Source organism: Paroedura picta, chromosome 10, assembly GCF_049243985.1.
Source record: "Paroedura picta isolate Pp20150507F chromosome 10, Ppicta_v3.0, whole genome shotgun sequence".
In the NCBI taxonomy this organism is placed as follows: domain Eukaryota; kingdom Metazoa; phylum Chordata; class Lepidosauria; order Squamata; family Gekkonidae; genus Paroedura; species Paroedura picta.
Genome location: NC_135378.1, coordinates 15,429,652 through 15,457,308, shown reverse-complemented (window position 1 = coordinate 15,457,308; position 27,657 = coordinate 15,429,652). Strand labels below are relative to the sequence as shown.

The following is a 27,657-nucleotide window of genomic DNA, read 5'->3' as shown; positions in this document are numbered from 1 at the left end:
ATTCTGGGTTGCATCTCTCATAGATGGCCATTGTACTCAGAGCAAGTTATGTGACTAACATAGATAACAAATACAAGAAGAAAACTCCACTTTTTAGGTTACTATGTTCTTTTGAGCCTTTGGTGAGAGTGAATAAGATCAGCCCTATGAAGATAGGTTGAGGGACTTGGGAATGTTCAGCCTGGAGAAAAGGAGGTTGAGAGGGGACATGATAACCCTCTAAGTATTTGAAAGGTTGTCATTTGGAGGAGGGCAGGATGCTGTATCTGTTGGCTGCAGAGGAGAGGACACGCAGTAATGGGTTTAAACTTCAAGTACAACGATATAGGCTAGATATCAGGAAAAAGTTTTTCACAGTCAGAGTAGTTCAGCAGTGGAATAGGCTGCCTAAGGAGATGGTGAGCTCCCCCTCACTGGCAGTCTTCAAGCAAAGGTTGGATACACACTTTTCTTGGATGCTTTAGGATGCTTTGGGTTGATCCTGCATTGAGCAGGGGGTTGGACTAGATGGCCTATATGGCCCCTTCCATGATCTATGATTCTATGATTAAGAAAAGAGCCTCTTGTGGCGCAGGGTGGTAAGTCAGCAGAAATGCTGTCTGAAGCTGTCTGCCCATGAGGCTGGGAGTTCAATCCCAGCAGCCGGCTCAAGGTTGACTCAGCCTTCCATGCTTCCGAGGTCGGTAAAATGAGCACCCAGCTTGCTGGGGGGTAAACGGTAATGACTGGGGAAGCCACTGGCAAACCACCTCATATTGAGTCTGACATGAAAACGCTAGAGGGCATCACCCCAAGGGTCAGGCATGACCCGGTGCTTGCACAGGGGATACCTTTACCTTTTACCTATTATTAAGAAACATCGGCATCTAGTAGTGTCTGGAATAAGCGGCTGTGAGAATCGTCCGCTGTTCGCTTGGCAGTGTGGGCAGAAAACAAAAGAAAATCGGATCAGTCAATATCACCTTCTCAAGGGATGGCTATTACCCTAATTTACCAAAGGGGAATTTCCCACATGGGTCCTGCCATGCATGCAGGTATATGCTGAAAATCAAGGAATGCTTCCAGCGGATTTAGAATTATTATAAATGGATTTATTAACTGTGCAGCCAAATGTGTTATCTATGGGATTTTATGTCCGTGTCAGTTGGTTTATGTGGGTATGACATCAAGGCCTCTTTAGCTTTGAATCCTGGAGCATTTGTCATGCTTAAAGTTGAGAGTTCGAGATATTCTGGTACAAAGCCACTTTGAAGAAAAATCACCATCTGGAAGATCTATGCTTCTCTAAGATAGAAACAGAAAGCATGGCCCCAAACCACCAGGTAGACCTGAATAAATTGCTGCTCCAACGGGAAAGCTTTTACATATTTTCTTTGGACACTTTGGGACCCAAGGATTTGAATACAACCTGGGATCTCTCATGTCATTTGTGATGCACTTGTTATTTAGTGCCATTGTTAAATGCCGAATTATATGTGGGATTGATGGGTATTTTTGCCTTTGAGCAATGAGAAGAATCCTCCTGGAAATTGGGAGCCTTTGGGAGTTTGTATATGGTGAGATGTGATCTGGAATTTCTATTATTTTGAAATGTAACTATTTGTATAACTTTGAAATGTAACTATAGAAATTATTAATAGATTATTTACTATTTTGTTGATATTTTATTTTGTAGAAATAACTGAAGGATATCGAATTGAACTTGCATTCAAATAGCAGCTAGAATTTCCATTGTATATACAATTAACTTATATTGAGGTTAATTGGTAGTTATTTTTATTTGTAATTAATTTATTGTAGATTCAGCCACTGAAGAAAATATGGTTGAAAATGCAATCTTGAGACATTGAATATATCCAGAGCCTGTTTTGGCTGTCTTTGGATTTACTATATTATTCATCAAAACAATATATTATGCAAATATCAATCAAAATATGAATCAAATTTAAATTTCTTTATGATTTGATGACTACACAGAAGTCTGTTTAAAGAAAAGAAGAATTGGCACAAGCCTTTACTTTGACATTTTCTTTCATCTTGAGTAAGGAAGGCAAGCCATAAATGAGAGTCCAGTTTGGGAGGCCAGAAACCAAGGGAGACAGTTCACACAATAGCTGGGGCGGGGAGCGGAGTTAAGTTGAGCCAGGGTTGAGAGCCAGAGAAAGTCAGAAGCCAAATCAGGGTCAGAAACTGAAGATGTAGTCAGGAGCCAAGCCAAGGGATTAGAACTGGGATCGTAGTAATGGTAGATTGGTGCAGTCTTTACTGCCGTTTGGGGCTCGCTGGGGTTTTGGTCTTATGGCGTCAGTCCTGCTCCTCTAATGAGTCCCCTGGGCTTTCGGAGGTCTTGTCCCAGGGTTTCACGTAATAGGTCTGGGTCTCAGCTTGGCTAGTACCAGACTGCTTGTCCCAGGGATTAGGCAGCCCCAGATCGTCCAGACCCATGTCTCCCAGTGCCTCCAGGAAATCTCCGTCCTTCAGTAGTACCAGTACTGAAGATGCGCTCATGACATTTACATGGCAAAAGCAAGCTCTCCAGCACCATCTTTACCCCCACACAAACACTGCACAGGACAGGACAGGACCAGGGGATCTTGACGGGACACTTTGGGGATTGAACTGGAGGTTGCCATGCAACTGACCATGTGATCGTATTGTAATCAGAAGTCTACATGCTTTGTTTTAGGGAGCCTGCATGGTCTCTGCCCTTTGGATCACTGCTTTTCCTGTAGGGAGACTATTCCACAGCTGATGAATAAAAAGGTCTTTTGGTTTCTTATCCTTGGTATTTTTTTTTCATTGGAGCATTGGGGGCACCAAGTTATCGAACCTGTTAGACTAAAACTTCAGTCAACAAGGCTTTTGAACATCCTGTACGAATGGGTATCCTATGGAAAGAACATAACTAAAAGCCATATGATGTCACAGACATATAAGCGATCATAAAATAAGTTGTACATCCAGGACCTGGCCTAATTAAAATTGACTGTAATTAACAGCATAATTTTTATTTGTCATTTTTTATCATTCTAATTCATATGCCACCCTTTTCTGGAGGCTCTGGGCTGCCTCCATTTATTTACAATAAAACATAGCCAAATCATAAAAATTTAAACAATAAATATTTTAAATCTTAAAATGTTTAAAATCTTAGAAACACATCATTTCTGTTTCTGTGTACATGTGGGTAAAGTGCTACAGTTGTTCGTTTTATGGCGTACCCTTTAATATTTGTCTGTTTCATTCATTCATTCATTCATTCATTCATTCATTCATTCATTCATTCATATACTGCCCTCCCCGGAGGCTCAGGGCGGTTTACATAAGAATATCAGAACATAAGAACAGTACATGAAACAGTCTATAACATGTGGATAACCATACAATAATAATAACTAATAGTTGTAACCATATAACAATATAACAGTATAAACAATATAAACAAAACAACAGTGCAACAGTACAAACAGGTCCAGAGTATACTGGTGGAGCTCTGAGCGGGGGGCGGGGGGCGGGGGCCCTTCAAATGCCTGGCGGAAGAGCTCCTTTTTGCAGGCCCTGTGTGTTTGTAGGAAAGCCAGCTATAGGTGTTTTTTGTAGGCCTCAGTCATAGTTCTTGTAGAGTAGCTCTGTCTTGCAGGCTCTGCGGAACTGTTTGTAATCCCGCGGGACCCTGATCTTGCTTGGAAGAGCATTCTCCCAGGCTGAGAAAGCCCTGGTTCTGGTTCTGGCCAGTTTGATTTGTGGACAGGGATCTTGAGCAGGCTTTGTATGCTCAATTGTAAACTTCTCTGAGGGGAGAAGACGGTCCCGCAGGTACTAAGGTCCCAGACAATTTAAGGCGTGAAAGATAAGAACCAATACCTTGTACTTGATTCAGTCCTCAATCTGGAGCTAGTGCACCTAGGAGAGCACTGGTCACAGTGAAGTCAGTTGGTCTTCATTTTCCCACCGAAAACATGAGACCTTAATCAATCATAACATAGTAGCCCACTTACTCCAACCGGGGGTTAGCGACCACTGCTCTAAGCCCATTGAATTCAATGGATTTAGAGGGCCATAATTTAGTTTAGGAATGCCCAGCTGTTCCATTAGTTTCACAATGAGATTTATGACAAGAATTCATTTTTCTCAGATCCCAAATTGATGTGAGTGGCGATTGCAGTACAGAAATAAAACGTCGGATTGCTCTGGGTCTCTCAGCAATAGCGAGCTTGAACTGAACACGGAAGAGCAAGGACACAAGCCTGACTCCCAAATGTAGATTAGTGAGATCATATTTCCATTAACCATTTATGGCTGTGAAAGTTAGATGATGAAAAAAAATCAGACAAGAATTGATTGGTTTGAACTCTGGTGTTGGTGAATGCTTCTGCGGGTTCCGTGGATAGCAAAAGTAACAAATAAGGAAATACTACAGGGCATAAAGCCTGATCTATCATCAGGAAGCAAAATCACAAAACTCTGGCTCACTTACTTTGGCCATGTCATGCGACCGAACGCAATGGAGAAAGCAATTATGTTATGTACTAGAAATAAAGCCCGCTGTGAAGGGAAATACAGCGGGCGCTAGTGCGTGGGGAGGAAGAATGTCGCACAGGAAGGTAGAAGAGGGGAGGAGGAGTGGGAGGGAGAAAGGAGGGGAAGAGGATTTTGCAGGGATGGATAGAAGGGAGAAGAACAGGAAGGGATCAAGGAAGTAAGAGAGGAAGCCAGTGAGAGGGAGAGACAGAGAGACAGGAAGGAGAGGGAGAAAGGGAGGAAGGAAAGAAGGAAGGAAGGGAAGAAGGCAGGCAGGGAGATAGATAGAATGGGATGGAAGAGGGGTATATGTGAAGGGGCGGGTTGGCAGGGGGGCAAGTGGGAGGGAGATGGCAGTGTGTGTGTGTGTGTGCGCGCGTTTGTGTGGGTAAAAGGTGTGTGTGTGTGCGTGCGTGCATGTGGGTCGGGAAGGGAGGGTTAAGGGAGAGGTGAGGTGGGTTGGGCAGGGGGAAGAGCAGTGTGTGTGTGTGTGTGTGTGTGTGTTGGGTGGACTTCTGCCGAGCCCCGGGGAATCCGTGGCCCGGCAGAAGCCTAAGAAGGTTGGTGGCTTGTTCCGGGGCCAGGCGCACCCTCGCGGCTGCAAAGGAGCGCCTGGGCCCAGCAGAAGCCGGGAAAAGGGCAGCGGTGGGCGGGCGGCGGGCGGGTGGATACCGGCCAGAACATTACACAGCTGAGGGAGGTGATGCGAGATCGGGGATTGTGAAGACAGCTGTGTCATGGGATCGCCAAGAGTTGGACATGACAGAATGTCTGACAACAACAATTGTAGCAACATTGGGACACTAAATTTTAATTTTGCATTTTCAGTCCTACTGTTGTTTGTCTCTTCAACCTCAGAAGAATAAGTGTTATACCATTTCATTAGGAATTTCTTATTTTTGTTACAAGAGGCTTAAGAAAAAAAAAACCATTCCGATGGCAGTAAAAATATTTGAAAAGGTTATTTTTAATGTGTTTTGCCCGCCACTGCAGCTGAAAATGATGTTGTGTCAGTTGATGTCATCACCCAATGAATCAGGGTGCCAAGAAAGCCTGACAGCTTGAAATAAGGGAGGGCACTCTGGGCAAAGCTGGTTTTCTCACTTTAGTGACCTCCTTGGCCTTCTTAAGGTGATCTTTTTGTAAAAGAAGACAACAATAGAGGAGCATCACAGAAATGCACACAACAACCAACCATGTGAACAGAGAGAAATATTCTACCCTTATGAGAACAGAAAGTCATTCAGTGAAACTGATTCATCGGCATTAAGTTTGAGACATAAAAAGGAAGTTCAGCTTCCTTACTACGTAATAAATAAGGAACCGATTACTGCATTGTCCAGGGATGTTGGCCATTAGCTTTAAAAAAAGGATAATATCCATTCATTGAGGACAGATGTGCCAATGGATAGATAGATCTGATCAGTTTTAAATGTGACTCCCATGTTGAGAGGCCAATAATCTCAGGTTGGAGATGTTGTGAACTAACAAGAGTCCACCTCCATCATCTCTGTGCTTGTGAGTCTCCAGAGACAACCGATTAGCCATTATGTGGGAGACAGAATGCCACACGGTAGGGGCCTTGCTTTGATCTGGCTGCAATCATTCTTATTAACATCCTTTGAAGACTAATCCTTGGCCTTTTGGAATCTGCTCTGGGGAGCATTGGCATTCTGGAACTGCTTCATAATGCTGTAATGCTCAAGAACCACAGGCAGTCCTTCAAAACAAATGAAACCTGGGAGGGCAATTACAGGCTGACAGTATCTGATATTCGATTAGCCAGGGAAATGGAAGGATCTGCTTTGATTTTGTTTCTAAAGGAAAAGAACTAGCGTGCAGCAGCAATACCTTCTGAGTACTGTGTGTTACAATAACAGGGCTGGTTAAGAAGAGTGGCTTGTAACCTGGAAAACCAGGTTTGATTCCCCATTCTTCCACATGCAGCCAGCTGAGTGACCTTAGGGGTATATTTCATGATGTGAGCGAAGGGATGTGAGTGTCCTGCATAGTGGAGGGGGTTGGACTAGATGACCCATGAGGTCCCTTCCATTATTCTATGATTCTATGATTCATGTCTTGGTATCGTTGGTGTAAGGTGATTCAGAACGCTGAGGCATTGTGGGATGGATGTACATTGTTCTAGATGTGTATATGTATTCTTAATGAAGAAGCCTGGTGATCAATTATGATACTAGGAGATCTCTAGATGCCACCTGGAGGTTGGCTACTCTAGCCTGCAAGGAACAAGGCTCTATGGATCTCTCCTAGGGTTCATTCCTCTGGATTAGATTTATAGAGCTTTGGGGGTAGAGCCTAATGAGAGCAGGTTTGGTGAGGGGTGGGGCTTCAATGGGTTGTAATGACAAAGAGTCCACCTTCTGCAGCTACCATTTTCTCCATGGTCTGTGTATCAGAAATGGTTTATCCAAGTAGCACATGCTATGGGTCCTGCAGTTCCAGAGGCCTTCACACTGTGATTGTTGAGGGGGGGGAGGGTCTTCATACTCATGCAGCTTGCAAACTGCAAGAACAAAAAAAGGACAATATGCACGCTCTATTAGTATACTCATGGACCACGTGTGCAGACCATCAGTTGCATAAGTGTGAAGGTCAGGCTTTCTCAACCAGGGTCATGAATCCCTAGCGTTTCTTGATGGCCCTGGGAGGGTTTCCTGGATGGCTGGGATTTTATTTTTTTAAATATATTTTTTTAATTTGTTGAGCATTTAGCAGGTGATATGACCATATACGATCATATTGAACCCCCCCCTTCCATAATGGCGAGTGTTTTGTGGAAAATCCTTGCCACAGAACTTTATGCAAATAAGGGTCTCGGAACTGCACGATCGCAGCCAATCAAACTATATATGTGAACTTTCTCAATTTGTCCACAGGCACCTTCTCCTTATATACCCCTTTGCATTCATGTTCCCTCATACCCCACCCTCATTGTCTGAGAGACAAGGGTTTACAGTCTATGTGTCTGCCTCAGGCGGGGGGGGGGGGTAGGTGTTGATGTCTACATGAAAAAAAATTCAAAGATTTTACAAAGGTACACCTGCCTGGCTGCGGTTTAGCAAAGTAGCTTCCTTTGCAGTCTGTCCTTAGCTTATCATCTTAAACTACTGCAGAGAAACATCTGTCTCGAACTTTAAAATTCATGTTTCTAAGGAACATCAAAATCTACTTGCAGTTCTGGCACATATGGGGGGGGGGAGAAATTGACACCTTAGCAAAAAGACAAACATGGTAAAGCTCGTAATGCTGTGGTTTTCCTCTCTGGGCGTAGTAGAAGTTTCCACCTTGAGTTTTGATCAAGCAAATGTTTTGCTTTTCTTGTTAGAGTCTTATATCACAAACAAAGTGAATTTTTATATTTTTCATTCTCATCAGTCTTATAAATGCTTAGGTGGAGATGAATGGGACTAATAACTAGTTTCTTTTAACCAGGAAAGCATCTGCCATTAATCACTAACCTTAACATTTTTATATCCCCCGTATGTCTTTGTGATGGACCATTGAACCCAAAGGACTGTTTTTGTTATTCTAGCAAGGAACTATCCAATATTCATCATTATGCTGTCTATTTGATTTGATGTGACACTGTTTACTTATTACTCTCTCCTTGTATCTGTACTCTTATGATTGTTCCATTGTCTGAGGAAGTGTGTCTGCAAAGGGAAGCTCAAGCCTTGAATAAAATCAGAGTCCAGTAGCACCTTTAAGAGCAACAAAGCTTTATTCAAGGCGTGGGTTTTCCAGTGCAAGCACTCTTCGTCAGAGTATGAACTGACCATCATAACAGTAGGTCTTAAAACTTGGTCTTAAAGGTGCCTTTGGACTCAAATTTTGTTCTGCTACTTCAGACCTATCGTATAATGAAGCCTTCATAGCCTTCGTTCTTGAGATTTCTGTTGGCTGCACCATAGCATGTTTCCCACCTGCTGACTTGCTTGCTCCACATCTCCTAGCCGCAGTCCTACCCACGCGTATTGGGGAGTAGGTTTTGCTGCCAGGTAAGTATGGCTAGGTCTGACGTCCCCCCAACCCCTATAATCTGGCAAGGCAATTTAACCCGACTCTGATTCCTGCGAGGCCGATGCCTTTCGAGAGCGCCACAGCTCTGGCAAGAACAGGTAGTCAAACTGCGGCCCTCCAGATGTCCATGGACTACAATTCCCAGGAGCCCCTGCCAGCGAATGCTGGCAGGGGTTCCTGGGAATTGTAGTCCATGGACATCTGGAGGGCCGCAGTTTGACTACCCCTGATAGAGACTGTTGCACGAGCGCGGCGCCCGATAGGTGGGGGTTGCAGCGGCGGGGCGGAACCGACCTTCCGAAGGCGGCGCTGGCGACGGACCCCGCCGGCCGAACACCAGTTTCCTCGCCGTCGCCTAGCAACACCGCGCGGGCGCTGCGGGCCGGAGCCGGGCTTGGGCGGAGCGTCGGCGAAATGGGTCCGCCCGCCGAGTAGGGGCTGACAGGCGGCGGCGCGGCGGCCGAGGGAGGGAATCATGCTCGGCCAGGATGGCGGCCTCTCGCTGACCATCGCCCAGATCGTGCAGAGGCTGAAGGCCTCGGGGCTCCACTCCCAGCTGGAGCGACAAGCCCGGGTGAGCTGCCTTGGGCTCCGCGACGGGCAAAGGGCGGCGCCGGCTGCGCCTCTGCCCCGTCTGCCCTCCCTGCCCTCGCCCCTTCTCTCGCTCCAGTGAGTCCCCGCCCTGGCCCTGGTCTTGCACTGAGCAGGGGATGGGGCAAGATGGCCTGGGTGGCCCCGCCCCACTCTGGCATTCCTTCTATAATAATAATAATTATTATTATTAATAATAATAAATCGCTATTAAGATTTATGAACATGAAACGTGGGGGACAAAAGGCAGACATGTATATTCTACCAGCGGTCAAAGCTGCATCTGGATTGCAAAGGGCCAGGTTAGAATGCAATCATAGTTTTAGTGCAAAACTATTAATATTTGTATATAACCAATAATTTTATTTATTATTAATCATTAAGAATTGCTGTACACTTAATGTGCATCTGTCTAGTGTGTTATTGGAGAATAAAAGGCAGACATGTATATTCTGCCAGAGGTGAAAGCTGCATCCGGATTGCAAAGAGCCAGGTTAAAATGCAATAATAGTTTTAGTGCAATAGTATTAATATTATTATTTGTTATATATAATATTTTATTAGTTATTATTATTAAGATAAGATTAGAATTGCTGTAATGCTTCTAAACACTTAATGTACATCTATCTAACGTGTTTTTTGAGGGTTAAAGACTTGTATAGTCATCTAGAGCAGGGGTAGTTAACCGGTGGTCCTCCAGATGTCCATCGACTACAACTCCCATGAGCCCCTGCCAGAAAACGCTGGCAGGGACTCATGGGAATTGTAGTCCATGGACATCTGGAGGACCACCGGTTGACTACCCCTGATCTAGAGGCCAAAGTCATATCTGCATTGCAAAGACCAGAGAGGATGAAATGCAGTAACAAAATTATTTTTAATTTCATTTAAATATAAGAATCATTGCAATACTTAAGAACATTAAATGTGCTTCTTGTGCGTCATCTAAGGGTAAAAAGACAGGCAGGTATGCTCTCCTACAAGTCAAAGTTGTGTCTGCATTGTAAAGGGCAGGAATGCTGGATTGTAATTACAGTTTTAGTATTACTATTAATAATAAGCATTGCTTTGATACCTCTGAATGTTCAGTGTGCTTTGTGTATGTCATATAAGGATGAAAGCAGACACATATTCTGAAGGCCAACATGACATCTGTCCAGAAAGCAGGAGGGTTGGAAGGCCACTGTGAATCCACTTTCCTGAAGGCCATCAGTCTTTTCAGCAAACTGGTTCCAACCCTTTGGAAATTGTCTTTCCTCTACAGCTGTGTAAGGGGGTTGCTTCCAGTGGCATGGTGGGGGAGGTTTGGACCATGTTATTTCATATATGGATATGACCAAGCCACTTTTTCCATATGCAGAATGTGTGTCTGTCTTCACCCTTGCTCATCCTTCCAAAATCAACTGTGTAAAGAAAGTCAGGATATCTTGTCGCACTGCAGAGGAGGGAATGATACAGAACAAGCTCGTTACCTCGTGAATGGATTTCTATCTATAAAGAGAGGTTTGTAAGAGGTGAAATATAAATTGGGATCTACTTGCTCACTGTTTAGTCTCTTAGCCACCAGACCATGCTATCACTCCCCCCGCCCATTCCTTTTTATGTTTCTCCTTTCTAGCTTTCATGCCCCATTTATGAGGGCCAATTCCACATGGCGGCAGCCACACTGGGCTGCTAGCGGTGCTGTGCTGCGGAGCATAACAGTTCACAGTGTCCCCCCCCCCCATTTTAGTGCTGGATCCGCTCCAGTGCCAAAATGTGTCTTTGCCAGGAACCCATTTCAGTGGGACACCTGGAAAGAAAGCAGTGGCTGAATAATTCCGCGACACAGGGGGGGGGAAGGGGAGTTATTTTGCAGTGGGGGGATTGCTTTCCGCACAATCCCACCTTCCTGCAAAATAAAAATGAATGCCCTGGTCCTTGTGACATGGCAAAGTGTTGCAAAGCCAACTATGGTGTTCTTTGCCCCCTCTGGGCCAGTGTCCACATGGACCTGCTGCGGGACAGGCCCTGTTAGTCCCCGCAGCAGCCAAAGGAACATGGATTCTCCTGCATTCCCTTAGCCTGAGGACCTGATCCATGGCAGGCCCAGGAGCGGGCCTGCCCAGTGGATGCCTCATGTGGAAGTGGAGATTTGCCCGACTTCCATACGACCCCCTCTTGGCCTTTTCTGCCTTTATGGAATTGTCCTTTGTCTCATGTGCTTTCTCTTTCCTCAGTATGTTGACAGGAGCTGTTATGCTGAGGGGTGCTAAAATAAGCTGCAATAGGGTATGTGATATCAGTGTCCTTTCTTTCTTGCAAGAGACGTTCTTTCCATCTCCACCAGCTAATCCAGTCTTTTTCAATGTTTTTACTATCGAGAAATCCCTGAAACATGCTTCTGCCTTCAAGAAACCCCAAAAGTGACCCAGTTGTGCAGAATATCATTGGAAAGCAGAGCTGCGTAGCTGGGGCCCCTCCCGATTCCCCTCCAAGGCCCATAATTGGCCATTTGGGGAGGAGGGAGGAAGTTGGCATGCTTCGAGGTTAATCAAGAAACCCGAGGGTTTCTCAAAACCCTGGTTGATAAAGCCTGACCTAATATCTTCCTCTACCTTTATGGGAATGATAAGAAGGTTTAGGGCATTAATTATTTTAAGTTTAGTCTATCGACTGTTGCTTTCTCAAAGATACAAAGAGGATTTTGTTGTTTGTGCTAAAAAAATTGTCCTTTTGAGTGCTTTGATATATAACTCAAAAGTCTGACTCAGTAGTTCTGCTGGACTGTTCCTCCAGACTCTTATACGTCTGTGTTTAGGCTGAAGATAATTCTCTGAGTGATTTGGTTATAATCCTCACTGTAAGCCAGTGGTTCTCAACCTGGGGGTTGGGACCCTTTTGGGGGTCGAATGACCCTTTCACAGGAGTCGCAGCAGGGCAAGCAGCTTGGCCACGGGGGCACCATCTACCCAATATCCTTGCGGGGTAGATCGAGATAGAGCATTCGTCTGCCTGGAGCAATGGAAAAGAGCGAGATCGGCATGGTGGGACATTTTCTATGACAGAACGCATAATTTTATGGTTGGGGGTCACCACAACATGAGGAACTGTATTAAAGGGTTGCGGCATTAGGAAGGCTGAGAATCACTGCTGTAAGCAGTGCTGAGTTGCGACCAGTAGATTGTGTCCTGCACCAAGGCCTTTGGCTGCGGTGGTCGTTGCACTTAGTATTGAACCCAAGTCTGAATATTGACAGTCATACTATGGAGGCGGATTTGTCAGTTCTTGTTTGTTCTTGCAACCTGAAATCAAAAACCCAATTTTTTCTTCATATTTAGTTTTATGCTCATGATTTCTCCCCCCCCCCCAATGTGCAGAAGAGTCCTAGAATTTTGCATGCCCTCCATAAAGATCTTTAGACCAAGGCTGTGCTCTGCCTTTGGATCTTTTGCATTGAGCAGGTGGCTAGACTAGATGACCTTCAGTTACACTTTCTGCGTTAATGTCCTAAGTCAATACTGAATAACTTTTCTAGTGGTGGTAAGAGTGCACTGGAAGCATTTTGCTATGACTCCAATGTTACTGATGAATCTTGATAACCAAATTTAATTGGATTGAATGCTGATTCTATCTCTAGCAGTTGTTAATATACAACTCAAATGAATAAATTAAATAAAGTAATTTCAAATTAAAATGTTGATCCTTGGTCCTAACATGCTTTACACATATATTCCCACTAAAATATAGCTCCCTTCTGTGCACAGATCTCCCAAGACACATAGAGCGTGGTATTCACTCCCAGAGGACATAGTGATGGTCAAGGGGAGAGTAGCGGCGGCAGAGGGTAGCGAGGAGGGGAGTTGGGCTGGGTAGATGGGTCGGAGTCCGTGCGGGGCGTGGAAGCGGCGGCAGAAGGTAGCAGGGGGGCGGGCTGGGTAGATGGGTTGGGGTGTGGAAGCAGCGACCGAGGGTAGCGGGGAGGGGGACGGGCTGGGTAGATGGCGCGGGGGAGCAGGGGCAGGAAAGTGGCGGCAGAGCACAGGAGCGAAGCGGCGGCAGCAAGGAGGTAGTGGGGGAGGCAAAGGGTCCGGTGGGCTGGTCGGGGCCCCCCTCCTCCAAGGGCCACATGGCAGGGTAGGGTGGGCGGGTGCCTACCTGCTTTGTCGGCGGCCACCCGCAAAATGGCGGGCCAGGTTGGGGGGTGGGTGGGTTGGGAGGTGAGCTGAGAAGCGGAGGGCCCAATCAGCTGATGCGAAGCCGGGGGGGCAAGGGGCCCATAGAGACCTCCCACACAGCCCTTAGCCTTTTATTTATACCGCTCCCACACAGGTTATTCTATAAGCTTTTTAAAGAGAGAGAGAGAGAGAGAGAGAGAGAGAGAGAGAGAGAGAGGTCTTGTGGGGCAGAGTTGTTTTCCTCTCTTCTCTACGTACCTTTACCTAAAGGCAGAAGAGCATTGGAGCATGGGGTGTTGCACCTTATGGATCCCAGAGGGATAACTGATCTGAAATGGACAATCTTTGGATCTGATTCACGAGGAATAATTGACCCACTCCAGCCCACAGCCTCCGATGCCCAGTTCTGCCATGATATGACATGTTATGACATGCATGTTTTTTTAAAAACCTGTTTATATGTTATCTTGTGAGGTTTGATTTGTTACATGCTTCTTAGCTTTGGATTAGTCTTGTTCCCTCTAACCTGTCCCTGAAGTTTTTTTTTACTATTTTTACTATTTATCACATTGACCTTGCTAGTCAGTCGATCTAAGTGGGTAGGAATGCAGGTAGTGTCTGGAAGTTAGCGTGCACGTTTGCTGGGAAACTTAGCCTGGGAAAGTGGGGTGGGCATGCCAAGATTTCAACTGGGGGAAAGGGTTGGGAGGGATGCATAAAAGCATGCTTGTAAGGGGTTTTCTTTGTTCGTTTCAGCAAGGAAAAACATTGCTTCTGTTTGCCCTTTTCTTCAATAGAGATTTCTTGTTTACAGAAGACAGCAACAGAATACAGGATGATCTTGATAGGCTTAAGAAGTGGGCTAAACTGAATAAAATGAAGTTCAATAGGGACAAATGTAAAGTTCTGCATTTAGGTAGGAAAAACCAAATACACTAATATAAGATGGGGGAGACTGTCGTGGCAGTAGCATGTGCGAAAAGGATCTAGGAGTTTTAGTAGACCATACATTGAACATGAGTCAACAGTGTGACTCGGTGGCTAAAAAGGCAAATGGGATTTTGGGCTGTATCAAACAGAGTATCATGTCCAGATCACGGGAGGTGATGGTACTGCTGTACTCTGCTCTGGTTTGGCCTAACTTGGCGTATTGGGCACTCCAGTTGAAGAGGGATATAGTTCAATTTTGGGCACCCTAGTTGAAGAGGGATATAGACAAACTGGACCGTGTCCAGAGGAGGGCAACAAAGATTGTGAGGGGTTTGGAAACCAAGACATATGAAGAAAGATTGGGGAGCTTGGTCTTTTTAGCCTGGAGAGGAGAAGACTGAGAGGGGATCTGATAACCATCTTCCAGTATTTAAAAGGGTGCCATATAGAGGATGGAGCAGAGTTGTTCTCTCTTGCCCCGGAAGGATGGACCAGAACCAATGGGATGAAATTAATTCAAAAAACAATCCATCTAAACAGGAAGAAGTTCCTGACAGAGCGGTTTCTCAGTGGAGCAGGCTTCCTCGGGAGGTGGTGGGTTAGAATCATAGAATTATAGAGTTGGAAGGGACCAAACAGGCCATCTAGTCCAACCCCCTGCTCAACGCAGGATCAGCCTTAAGCATCCTAAAGCAGTTGGGTTCTCCATCTTTGGAAATTTTTAAACAGAGGCTAGATAGCCATCTGACAGAGAGGCTGATTCTGTGAAGGCAAATGGGTGGCAGGTTACAGTAGATGAGTGATTGGGATGTGAGTGTCCTGCATAGTGCAGAGGGTTGGACTAGATGACCCTTGAGATCCCTTCCAACTCTATTATTCTATGATTCTATGATTCTACAATGGATATACTTATTGGAAACTCGACAGGGTTATGGCACTTGACCTCTCTGACCTGCTGTTGGCCATCCAGAGGAACTGATTGGCCAACTATGTGAGACATGACATACTAGATTTGGCTTTCCCAAGCAGGGTTTCATGAAACCCTGGTGTTTCTTGACGGCCCTGGAAGGTTTTCCTGAATAGGTGGGAGTTACTAATTTACACACACATGCTTATAATTTGTTAAGTGTTTATCATCAGGTAATATATATGGTCATGTCAACTTGCTCCCCCCTGTCAGGATTGTAGAATCTCTGTCATAAATTAGCCTGAGTTCCTCCATGTCAGTTATATTACTTTATTGGACCTGGCGCCTGCTTGCTCCAGGCCTTGTAGTTTTCTTAGCCATAAAAGTGAGTAGTGATGTTATGTTAACCTTATCTTGTTGTGGGCTCACGGGATTGTTGTCACCTCTTCAAGGTTGTGAGAGTGAAAGCCTGTTTATGTTACACATATGTCTTTTCTCTCCTTCTCTCTCCTGCCTCCCCTCCCTTGGGAACTGTCAAGTTTTGGGCGGGAGAAATGTATTGATAAGCTGGGGCAAATCTGGCCTCTGGTCAGATTTGACTTCTCAGTCTCTTGCGTATAGAACTATCCAATAAAACTCTTTATTAAGAAGTTTGTTGTGAGTTTCCTGTACGTTTGACATTAAGTCAAATCTCACAACTCCTTTCACCTGCCATCATGCAGGGCGAAGGAAATTCTTTCACTGAGCAGGGAGAGGGCCTGGATTGGGACCTCTCCCAGGGCGACGGTGCCGGGGTAGGACCGTACAGCTCGGGCATGCTCAGGGCCGTGACAGGAGCAACTCCTGGGCCCGAAGACTTTTTGGAAAGGCACGTCACCTAACGCAGGCGTTTATCGAAGTATGACCGACCAACTGGGGACGAGCAGTGGCCGGATAATCTTGGAATGCCTAGCTACGGGCTGGAGCCCGTCGGTGAGACACAAGACCTGCAGTGCAAGCTGGACAAGGTGACCAACTGGCTGCAGGACCTCTCGGGTCGGCTGGATCCGGAGGAGCAACGCCGCACGCAACGCCTGCTGCGAGAGGTGTACAGCGGAGGTGCCGCCCGCGAACCTGGTGGTCGGAGATCAGGAGGTCTGCTCACCCTGCGGGAACGCGAGACGGCCGCGATGCAAGCAGCTGCGGAGGCCGAGGCGGCGGCCCTGGCCAGGGCGCAAAGGGAAGACGAAGATGAGGATCGCGATGGCGCCGGGGGCGGCGGAGCAGCAGAAGGCGCCGGAGCGGCGGACGGTGCAGGAGCAGCGGACGGAGCAGCAGCAGCGGCAGCGAACGTTGCGGGAGCCGAAGCGGCGGCGGCGGCGGCACGGGAGGCGGCGGCGGCCGCGCGAGCGGCGGAGGCAGCAAGGGCTGCAGCGGAGGCGAGAGCGGCGGCAGGAGTAGGACGAGGCATCGGCCGTGGGGGGAGACTCCCGGCCCAGGCAGGTTGGGGCCCGGGACGCCTACCTCCTCACCTCTGGGGAGTGGAAATGCGGAACACCTACAAGTTCAAGGCTAAGTTTTCGGGGGACCCCACAGCCTTCCCAACGTTCCTGGTGCATCTCCAAGCCTACATGATGGACATGGGGTTCACTTTCACCGACGACGCCGAGCGCGTCCGGTTTGTGGGGGAAGCCCTAGAGGGCAAGGCAGCAAAGTGGTTCCTGGACTTGTACCGTTACAACCCACGAGCCATCCGTAATTATAATCATTTCCTGCGTTCCATGCGCCAGATGTATGTGGAGCCATTTGAGAGGGAGACCGCGGAGAAAAAGCTCAAAGCCCTGAAGCAAGGGAAATTGGCGGTGGTCGAGTACACCAGAGAATTCAAAGAGCTTGCCTCCTCGGTGCCAGACTGGACCGAGCCCCAACGCATGCTGGCGTTCGTGGGTAGTCTCTCGCCCGACTTGTCCAGCAAATGCCTGCTGTTAGACGACCCGCTCACAGTGGACGGATGGATCCAACTGGCCGGGGAGATGGAGAATCGTCTGGAGAGGGCGGCAGTGCTCCAGGGAATGGCAGGGAAGGCCGGAGCAAAAACCTCTACCCCTGCGAAAGTCAAGCCGAAAGCAAAATTGGAGCCGACTGAGCGCACTCGGCGCATGGAGAAAGGGCTGTGCCTGGGATGTGGTCAAGCCGGCCACTTCCTCGCTCAATGCCCCTCAAAGACGGTGACTGGGGCAAAAGCTACTGGCAGCTCCCAGGCGAAAGCCCAACCCGCCAAGAAAACGGTCCCGAAGAAAAGTGCCAAGTCCCTACTAGTGCCGGTGGTCGCAGCATCAACGGTGGAAGACTCGGAGGAGGGCAGCGGCCCGGATGGCGAGGATCAAGCTGAGGAGCAGTCGGGAAACGAAGACGGTCTGCTGTAAAGGCGCCCCGCCAGCAGGCCGCCAATAGGGGCAAACGCGTGGTGAGTGATTCCCCCTTGATACTGCTACCTGCCACCCTTTCCAACCCCAAATCCGGGAAGAAGGTGGGAGTCCGGTGCATTGTGGACTCGGGGTGCACCCAATCCTTAGTAAGCCCAGCACTGGCCGAGACTCTGGGGGTGGGCAAGGTACCTTTGGGAGAACCCCTGCCAATCACCCAACTGGACGGGAAGTGCGCTCCCGGGGGGGAAGCTACGGTGAAGACGCGTCCCGTGGACTTGGACGTTAAAAAACACTGGGAGCAGATTCAACCCCTGGTAGCGCCCCACTCTGCATTCCCATGTGTGTTGGGACTAGATTGGTTGAGGGAACACGACCCCACGGTGAAGTGGAAGAAAGGGACCGTGGAGTTCACATCCCCGGGTTGCAAACAGCACGTGCGGCCCCGATCCCCACTTGACATAGGGGTAGTGGCCGCGTTAGGATCCGTGGGGGAAGGGGCTCTCCCTCCGGAGTACCGGGACTTTGCTGATGTGTTCGCGGAATCTGAGTGCAACCAACTTCCCCCTCACCGAAAGACTGATTGTGCCATTGAACTAAAAAAGGGAGAGTCGCTCCCGAAAGCCAAACTCTATTCAATGAGTCCGAGGGAGATGACTGAACTCAGGGAGTTCTTGCCAGGGGATTCATCAGGCCCGCTACGTCACCCCTGGCGGCCCCGGTTCTTTTCGTGAAAAAGAAAGACGGGTCCTTGCGCCTCTGCACGGACTACCGGGGTTTGAATGCTGTCTCTACTTGTAATGCCTACCCGCTGCCTTTGATAAAAGACTTGCTTGGCCATTTGGGGAGGGCACGGGTTTTCACGAAATTGGACTTGAGGGAGGCTTACTACCGGGTCCGGATAAAAAAAGGTCACGAATATTTAACTGCTTTTAACACCCCCCTGGGGCAATTTGAGTACACAGTAATGCCGTTTGGCCTCGCCGGCGCTCCGGGCGTGTTCATGAATATGATCAATGAAATTATGCGTGATTTATTGTATCAGGGGGTGTTGGTGTACATTGACGATATTTTGGTGTATTCTGAAAATGTGGAGAGTCATGCAGATTTGGTCCGTGAAGTACTCCGCCGTCTGCGGAAGCACCAATTGTTTGCCAAACTTTCAAAATGTGAGTTCCACCGAGATGCGGTGGAATTCTTGGGCTTCCGGGTGTCCCAAGCAGGGGTTGAAATGGATCCGGGTAAAGTGCGCGATTTGTTGGCTTGGGAACCCCCTCGCACAAGGAGGCAGTTGCAAAGTTTCTTAGGATTTGCAAATTTTTACAGAACGTTCATTCCCAATTTCGCCAAGGTGGCATTGCCTCTTACTGACTTGTTAAAGACGAAGCAGGGGGGAAAGGCAGCGTGCCACCCGGGTGCGCCGCTCCAGTGGACCCCCCAGTGTCAGGACGCTTTTGAGAGGTTGAAACTACTGTTTACCTCTGAGCCGGTACTGGCCCATGCCGACCCCACCAAGCAATTCACCGTGCAAGTAGATTCTTCGGACGTGGCAATGGGGGCCGTGATCCTACAGGAGGGGGGAGATGGGAAGTTACACCCACTGGCCTATTTGTCAAAAAAGTTCTCCGGGCTGAAAGAAACTGGGCGATTTGGGAGAAGGAGGCGGCTGCAGTGAAATTGGCCTTATCCACCTGGAGGCATTGGTTGGAAGGGTCCGCAGTCCCCTTTGTCGTATGGACGGACCACAAAAACCTCCAGGCGCTCAAGCAGCCTCGTTCGCTCTCAGCGAAACAGATGCGGTGGGCGGAGTTTTTCTCTCGGTTCAACTTCTCTCTCAAACATCTGCCGGGCAAAATGAACTTCTTGGCGGACGCCCTGTCGCGCCTGCCCCAGTACAACAGCAAGCGCGACCCATTGGTGGATACAGTTTTTACCCCCGCCCAGCTGGGGATGGCAGCGGTGACGCGCAGCCAGTCAAAGCCTGGCCCGTCTATTCCGGGGGGCTGGGTCCAAAAGGAGGTGTTACAAGACTCTGAATTCCACTCCCTCCTCCCAGACCTGACGGAGAAAGGGGGGTTGTTTTTTAAAGGCGAGCGGCTTTTTGTCCCCGCAGCGGCGCGCAGGGACGTTTTGAAACTTTGTCACGATGCAAAAACAGCGGGACATTTTGGGTTTGTGAAAACCCTGCACCTGATCCGGAGACATTACTGGTGGCCAACTCTGCGCAAAGATGTGGAAAAATATGTGCTAGGATGCCCCACTTGCACCGTCTCCAAGCCAGAAGGGGGAAAGAAAAAGGGATTGTTGCAGCCCCAGCCAACCCCCTCCCGTCCGTGGACTGATGTCACAATGGACTTTATCACCGACCTACCCCCCAGCCAAGGGAAAACGGTCATTTGGGTGGTGGTGGACGCTTTTTCCAAGCAAGCCCATTTTATCCCTTGTGCTGGCTTGCCGTCCGCGGCCAAATTGGCTTCATTGTTCGTGACCCACATACTACGGCTGCACGGGATCCCGGGGCGTCTGTTGACGGATCGGGGCCCCCAGTTCGTTGCCAAGTTCTGGCGGGAGCTCTTGAGACTGTTGGGGGTGGAGCAAGCCCTCACATCGGGCTATCATCCGGAGTCCAATGGCCAGACTGAGAGGGTGAATCAGATCCTTGAACAATACTTGCGCTGTTTTATCAACCACCAGCAGGATGACTGGGTTGCCCTGCTTCCACTAGCTGAGTTTGCCTACAATAATGGAGTCCATTCTTCCACGGGTGTTTCCCCCTTTAAGGTGGTGTACGGGACTGACTTGGTGGCGGCCCCCACCTGGGAGCTGAGTTCCCCCCATGCTCCCGATGTCAATAGGTGGGCCGAGACAATTAGTGCGGGGTGGCCAACGATAGTTGCCTGTCTCAAGGACGCAAAACAAGCTTATAAAACCCAGGCAGACAAAAAACGGGCACCTGCGCCCGTATGGAAGGTGGGAGACCTGGCCTATTTGTCCACCAAAAACCTGCGTTGCCAACAAAAGTCAAAGAAACTGGGTCCCAAATATGTGGGGCCCTTCAAGGTTGTGAAGCTGATTAATGCTGTAACTGTGGAACTAGCTTTGCCAAAAACTTACAGGAATGTGCACCCGGTTTTTCATTCCAGCCTGCTGCGGAGAGCCCCTACCCCGGATGAGTGGCACCCCCCTCCAGCTACGCCAGTGCCGATTTACATCGACAAAGACACCCACTATGAGGTCAATCAGATTCTGGACTCTCGTGTGCACAAAGGTCGTCTCCAATATTTGGTTGACTGGAAAGATTTTCCTTCAGGAGACAAAGAATGGGTTGAGGCTGTAAACGTGAAGGCACCCCGCCTTCTCCGGGCTTTCCATCGTGCTTTCCCGGATTGCCCCCGTCCTGTTGATGCTGGCTAGGTGGGGGAGGGAAGTTAATTTTAGTGCGGAGGGATGTCAGGATTGTAGAATCTCTGTCATAAATTAGCCTGAGTTCCTCCATGTCAGTTATATTACTTTATTGGACCTGGCGCCTGCTTGCTCCAGGCCTTGTAGTTTTCTTAGCCATAAAAGTGAGTAGTGATGTTATGTTAACCTTATCTTGTTGTGGGCTCACGGGATTGTTGTCACCTCTTCAAGGTTGTGAGAGTGAAAGCCTGTTTATGTTACACATATGTCTTTTCTCTCCTTCTCTCTCCTGCCTCCCCTCTCTTGGGAACTGTCAAGTTTTGGGCGGGAAAAATGTATTGATAAGCTGGGGCAAATCTGGCCTCTGGTCAGATTTGACTTCTCAGTCTCTTGCGTATAGAACTATCCAATAAAACTCTTTATTAAGTAGTTTGTTGTGAGTTTCCTGTACGTTTGACACCCCCTAGCCTGGAGGGGTTGTGAAGGGGAGGGGCCCCTGGGGGGGGGAATGTGCACAGCTATGCTCCACAGACATTTTCTGCATGATCACACAACTTCTGGGGTTCTTAATGGTAAGAAAATTGAGAAAGGCTGGACTAGATGGCTCTTTTTATGTTCTTAAGGCATACTTTGGCTGATTTGATAAATGTTCCACATTCTTCCTGAAGTTAAACATTAATTATATCTCCTTCAATTCAGACTATGGGATATTGTTGTTGTTGGCCTAAATATAGTTTCTCTCTTTTCTCTAGCTGAACCTTGATGTCCCTGGGTTTTAATACCGTCTTCTTTAACTTTCTTGTTGAAATGTTTCAGCAAATACTGTAAATTGTTGTTATTAAACTGTTTACTGATCTCTTTGCCTGAAACTTTCTGAGTCACATTTCATTATTTTATGAATCCTAGTTCAAGGCTAGTTCCCTTGTTTAGTTGGCTTGGCAAAAGGCATCTCTCCTATTAAAAGAATGGATGAAATTGGAGATATAGACATGGTCATAATTGAAACCCGATATTACCTGGAAACATGTATCCAAGAAAATATACTCGTGGTTTAACAGATAATGAATTTTGTTTCATCTATTTCATGAAACGCTTCCTTTATTAAATGGGAAAAATGGCTGGCCTTGTTGTTTAGTTGTCCGTATTGGTAAGTTGTATAACTTGGTAGCACAGAGAAAGTGATGGTAAATGGAGCACACCTCTGAATACATTGACCAGTTTAAGATGTTTTGAAATAACAATTCAGAAAGGCTGTTCTTGTTAGTGAGATCTGCTCATAATGTGTACATTTCTTACCTAGTTGTTTTAGCTGACTTAGGGCCTACATGAATTTCACTTAACATCTACAGGTACTAGATCAGGGGTAGTCAAACTGCGGCCCTCCAGATGTCCATGGACCACAATTCCCAGGAGCCCCTGCCAGCGAACGCTGGCAGGGGGCTCCTGGGAATTGTAGTCCATGGACATCTGGAGGGCCTCAGTTTGACTACCCCTGTACTAGATAGATACATTTATTTGTATATACCCACAGGCCTTTACAATATATAAAATACAAATTTACAAACAGTTAAATAGAATAAAAGGAACTGTGTAAAAATATAAAATTTAAGGCCAAAAAACTGAAACAGCATACATGTCTACAAAGTGCAAGAGTGTTAAGAGGCTGCCTTAGCAGTTGTAACGTTGGCCCTTATTTTCCTTGCAGCCAAGGCAAAGAGAGCGGTTTTATATGTTACATTATCAACCTGGTCAGATTGTCTTTTCAGCTACGGAGGGAAGGTTAGAACTCCGTAAGGTCTCATTGAGGAATTTGGCCCTGAGTCGAGCATAAAGTAAGCAGTCAAAGATGTAGTGGGGTATTGCAGTTATGATATTAAAAATGGTAGGGGCCATGTGCTCAAGGGGCAAATATTAGCATTTTCCTAGATATTTTAATATTACCAAACAGCCTATATTTTATTTATAACTTGCTTTTCTCTGAGACTCAAGGCAGATTATTACACAGTATAAAAGGAGTCATGTTAACCGGCTGAGGTCTTGAGAATATCTTCTAAGATGCTTATGAGAGCCTATGAAATGTCAGTGAAGGTGACTAAACAAGAGTTTTATGCCTTCTCTATTGTGTCTGCTAGCTTATGCTTGGCTCAGTTATTTAGGATAATTCAGTCTCTCTCTGCCCTGCAGGAAGGTCATGCGAATAGTAGTCAATTGGAGATTAGCTGTGAGGCTTTTGCAGGCTATTTTGCAGATAAAATCTCATTACTCAGCTTCAGCCTTTCTCTGACGATTAATTCTAATATAGTAAAGGAACTGGAGGTCCCTCTTCCACCTTTGGAGGAGCGCTTTGACAGCTTTAGACATCCTGTGCAGACTGATGTAGAACAGGTTGCTAGCTTCAATGAGGCCTACCACTTGTCCACTAGATCCTTGCCCCTCATGGTTCCCCAAAAACAAGTAAAAAGGCAAAAGGACTGCTCCAGGAGATAGTAAATCTCTCCTTGTCCCAGGTGATCTGAAAGAGGCAGTGGTTTGTCCCCTTGCTGAAGAAACCATTGTTGGATCCACAAGATCTGGCCAGTTACTACATTGACTTGCATCTCATGTTTCTGGTCAGGTTGATTGCACAGCTGCTGCAGACCAACTCCTAGCATTCCTTGATGGAACTTGATAGATGATCTCTGGAGACTGCTGGATGGAGCTGAGATAGCTCTGCTTGTGTTATTTGATCTCACAGCAGCGTTTGATGTGATAGACCATGAGCTTCTTGCTCATCACCTCAACAATACGATGATTTGGGGACAGGACTTCAGTGGCTGACTGTCTCCAAGAATCAGTCACACTGCTGCCAAATCCATTGTGGGGTTCTGCAGGGGATGACCCAGCTCTATCTCCTGATGGATGGTCAGCAAGATACTCTCTGAACTCATTGATCCAGTGCTTGAGTGGTGCTGGGGTGACTCATAGCAAGCCATCTAAAACTGAACCCTTCAAGCACAGAGGTCCTGTGACTAGGGAAAAAAGGATCAGACCAGGAAGCACCCCTCCCCAGGCTGGACAGGGTGCAGTTTACCATGCATAGTTGGACAGGAACCTGGGAGTGATTTTGATGCCTCTATGGAGGTATAAGCCACAAAGACAGCACATTTTCCTATCTACTTCAAGCAAAGCTTCTAGCTTTGGGTCTTCAAAATCAAACAGGGATGGACCAGATGTCCTGCTTTCTCAGAGGAGAACTCTTCTCGGTAGGTAACCAGTGGTTATTCTCCCTTTGAGAGGAGGGCATTTGTAATGGGGCTGGAAAAAGCAGTATAAGTCCTGGGCGGGTTCAAAGCCCCCAGAGCCATGACATGTAGTACCTTGGTGCCAGTAGGGATAGATTGCACCCTAAAGGCATTCCGCTTATAGTGGCACACAAAGGTGTAAATGGAGGATCATGTAGCAGCCCTACAAACCTCCTTGACTGAGTCCTGATAGTTAAAGGGGGCATTAGTAGCCGTGCTCTGCGAGGAATGGCTATGATTCCCACTGGGACTGGTAGTTTTCAGGACATATAAGCTTCTATTATACAGGCTTGTAAGCCTCTACTAATTGCTGCTGTGGACATTTTGGACCCTAAATTAGGGGGATATGTATTGATGAATGATGATGTCATTTGTTCTCCTAAGGCAACTCTTGAGGGTGCACCTCATGTCCAATTTATGCCATTCCCTCTCTTGGGGTGTCTTCAGAGTAGCATAAAAAGGAGGTAGTATAATTTCCTGGGATGTGTGAAATGCTGACCTAATCTTTGGACACTCTATCTCTGTGAATGACACAGAGAGCTTTTCGGACACAGAGTGCCCCCAACTTGGAAATCCTCCTGGCAGATGTGTTTGCCACCAGGAAGAGCAATTTCATTCTTTAAAACTGTAAAGGTATGGATTTGATGGGCTTGAAGGAAGCTCTCGTCAAGGTTGATAAGACTACCCTTAGTTTCCAGGTTAGGAATCTGTTAAGGGGGCCCTTAGCTGGGGCTCCATTCAAAAATCTTTTTATATGTGGATGCCTGGATATTGGAACGTTGGCACTATAGTAGCTAGGGCAACCACTTTGAGGGTGGCATGTTGTGATCCACAATTAAGGCCTTCCTGGAGAAAATGTGAAATTTTCCCTCACACTAGAGTGTAAATAGTCCATGTGCTTGTGCCTACACCGGTACATGAACACCTTCCAAGAACAATTATAGATAGGCATTATGGACTGCCTCCTGGAAATCAAAACCATGTCTATGTGCTCTAATCTCATTTTAGCAAGACTGATCATTCAGCTTCCATGTGCTCAAGCGCAAGAATTTGCGATCTGGATGCCAAATCGAACCCTGCTGGAAAAAGTCTAGAGAAATTGGCAGAGGCCAGTGGTCTGCCTCTGCCATGAGGAGTATTGTCGAAAACCAGGACATCTGGCCCAAAAAGGGGCCACTAGAATGACTTATACCTACTGATGTTGAATCTTTCGATGGAGTCTGGGGAGGACTGGAAATAGTGGAAAGGCATACATGAGTCCCTTGGGCCAAGGATAGTTAGGATTTTTGAAACCTTGAGAAGAGCCAAGGGACCTGATGGTTTTCATGGGATGTGAAGAGATTTTAAGATGCTGTGTAGTAAAGGACTTTGCACAGAATTTCCCTGAGATCAGCCCATTGCGGCCTGTTGCGAAGAGCAGAGACTGAATTTGGCAAATAGTCTCTACATCAATGAACATCTTTTGTTCCAGTACTATTCCACAGCACTTTCCTTGTGTTAAATTGGATACTTTTGTACACCATAAATAACTGGACTTGATCAAGGTGGGTAGATTCAGTGATAATTGATCTCATGTGGAAATCTGAGGTTGGCCACCAGAATTCCAAGGAAGCTGGTGAAGAAATGTAAGGAGGATGATCTGCTCATTACCATCTGGAAAATCATCTCCCTGGTTTTTGAAATGCATTTTGGTGTGGAAAAGGTCTGATTCCTGCAGGTGTCAATTAGAACCAAGTGCTCCATCTGTTGGGAAGGAACTGGTGAGCTTATCTCCAGATTCACTAGAAAACCAAACTCTTGTAGCCCGTCTGTGGTCATTTTGGTGTGTTGTACAGATTGATCTGAGGAGGATGCTCAGATCAAAACATCATCGAAGTAAGGATGGTGATGGATGCCCTGGGTTCACAAGGAGTTTTGGTGGGCACCCTTGGGATGGTTGAGAGACCGAAGGGCAGAACGTAATACTGGAAGTGATTCCTCTCGAAGGAAAAGTAACTTAAGTGGCGATGGCCTGCAAAAATCAGTATGTGCAAATAGGCTTTAGTGAGATCTATTGAAGTCAGGAAATCTTCCTTTTGTAAGGTATCTGAGATTGAGCACAGTGTCTCCATCGAGAAATGTTTGAGGTGAATGATTTTGTTCACATATTTGAGCGAAAATTGTGTGCCAGTCCCCATTGTGCTTGGCAATGGTAAAAAAGATGGAGAACATACCAAGCCCACCTTCTGATGGAGGCATTTGCTCAATGGTCTTGAATTGTAGAAGATGGCTGATCTCTTGTAGAGTCCTTGCCCATTTTTCAGGGTTTGACATCAGTGGGGAAGGGAAGAAGCGGTCCAGAGGGAGGGAATAAAAATCTATATGTAGCCTGAGGAGACCACATCCATGGATTTGCTTGAAACTTGACTCAGGCTTGGCTGAAGAGGGCCAGGTGCCCCCCCTCCCAATTGTGCTGTTGGATTTTTTTTTTTGCGAATGAAGTCTCACATCAGCCAAAATCAGTTGTGCTACTCTTTGTTCTTATCTCATTTTAATACCATTTTATTGTTTTTTCAGTGTCTTAATGGTGATCCACTTTGAGCCTTTTTGAGAAAGACGACAGTGCTATAAATTAAGAGTATTTCTTGATAAGCACAATTCACTTTGATTTATTGCAGGTTCATTCTGTACTTTTTCTCTTGTTGTAATCAGTCTAGAACCTGCCTTGTACCTCTCAGATGGCTGGCACTGTTGCAGGAGCGAAAAGAAGACGAGACTACTAGTTTCTCTCTCTGCCTATTCATCTCTCTCTCTGCTTATTCATCAAATGGGAAGTTTGTGTGTGCAGATTCTCTGCTTAGAATATTTTGAGAACTTTATTAATGCAGGGTATGTGTAAATTTTTTAGGGGCTAGGCCAGGGGTAGTCAAACTGTGGCCCTCCAGATGTCCATGGACTACCATTCCCAGAAGCCCCTGCCAGCATTCGCTGGCAGGGGCTTCTGGGAATTTTAGTCCATGGACATCTGGAGGGCCACAGTTTGACTACCCCTGGGCTAGACACTCTAGTTTGAGTGCTGCATTGGCTTCCAGTGGAATTCTGAATCAAATTCAAGACCTTAAAGGCCTTATGCAGTCCAGACCCGGAATATGTAAAAGACCACCTCTCTGAATATGCCCCCTGAAAGAGCATTACTCTCAGTGAACACCAACTGCCTGGTAGTTCCCAGCCCCAAGGCCTCAATGAAGACCAGGACATTTAGGGCCCTGGTGGAGTTAGCTCCCAGAGGATGTTAGAGCCCTGTTGGAGCTTGCTAAGTTCCACTGGGCCACCAGGCATTTGGTTGAGGCCAGAGCGAAAGTTAACATCTAATCTCCCCCACCCCCAGAACAGATAGGGTGCTTGTAGCCATGCCTGGAATAGATGGAAAAATGACCTGAGCC

General features: G+C 47.0%; 1 protein-coding gene across 2 annotated transcripts in view; it reads left to right on the top strand.

Annotated features, from left to right (window-relative positions):
* Positions 1 to 8,886: 8,886 nt before the first annotated feature.
* The window catches only part of TBC1D19 (TBC1 domain family member 19), a 116,417-nt gene continuing 97,646 nt past the window's right edge, over positions 8,887 to 27,657 (top strand). Inside the window, exon 1 of one of the 2 annotated variants that reach the window (XM_077301474.1) lies at positions 8,887 to 9,136. In XM_077301474.1, coding sequence (XP_077157589.1) covers positions 9,038 to 9,136 — 99 coding nt within the window. In that variant the 5' untranslated portion in view covers positions 8,887 to 9,037. The remainder of the gene's footprint in view (positions 9,137 to 27,657) is intronic. The other variant, XM_077301473.1, reaches the window with a different exon arrangement.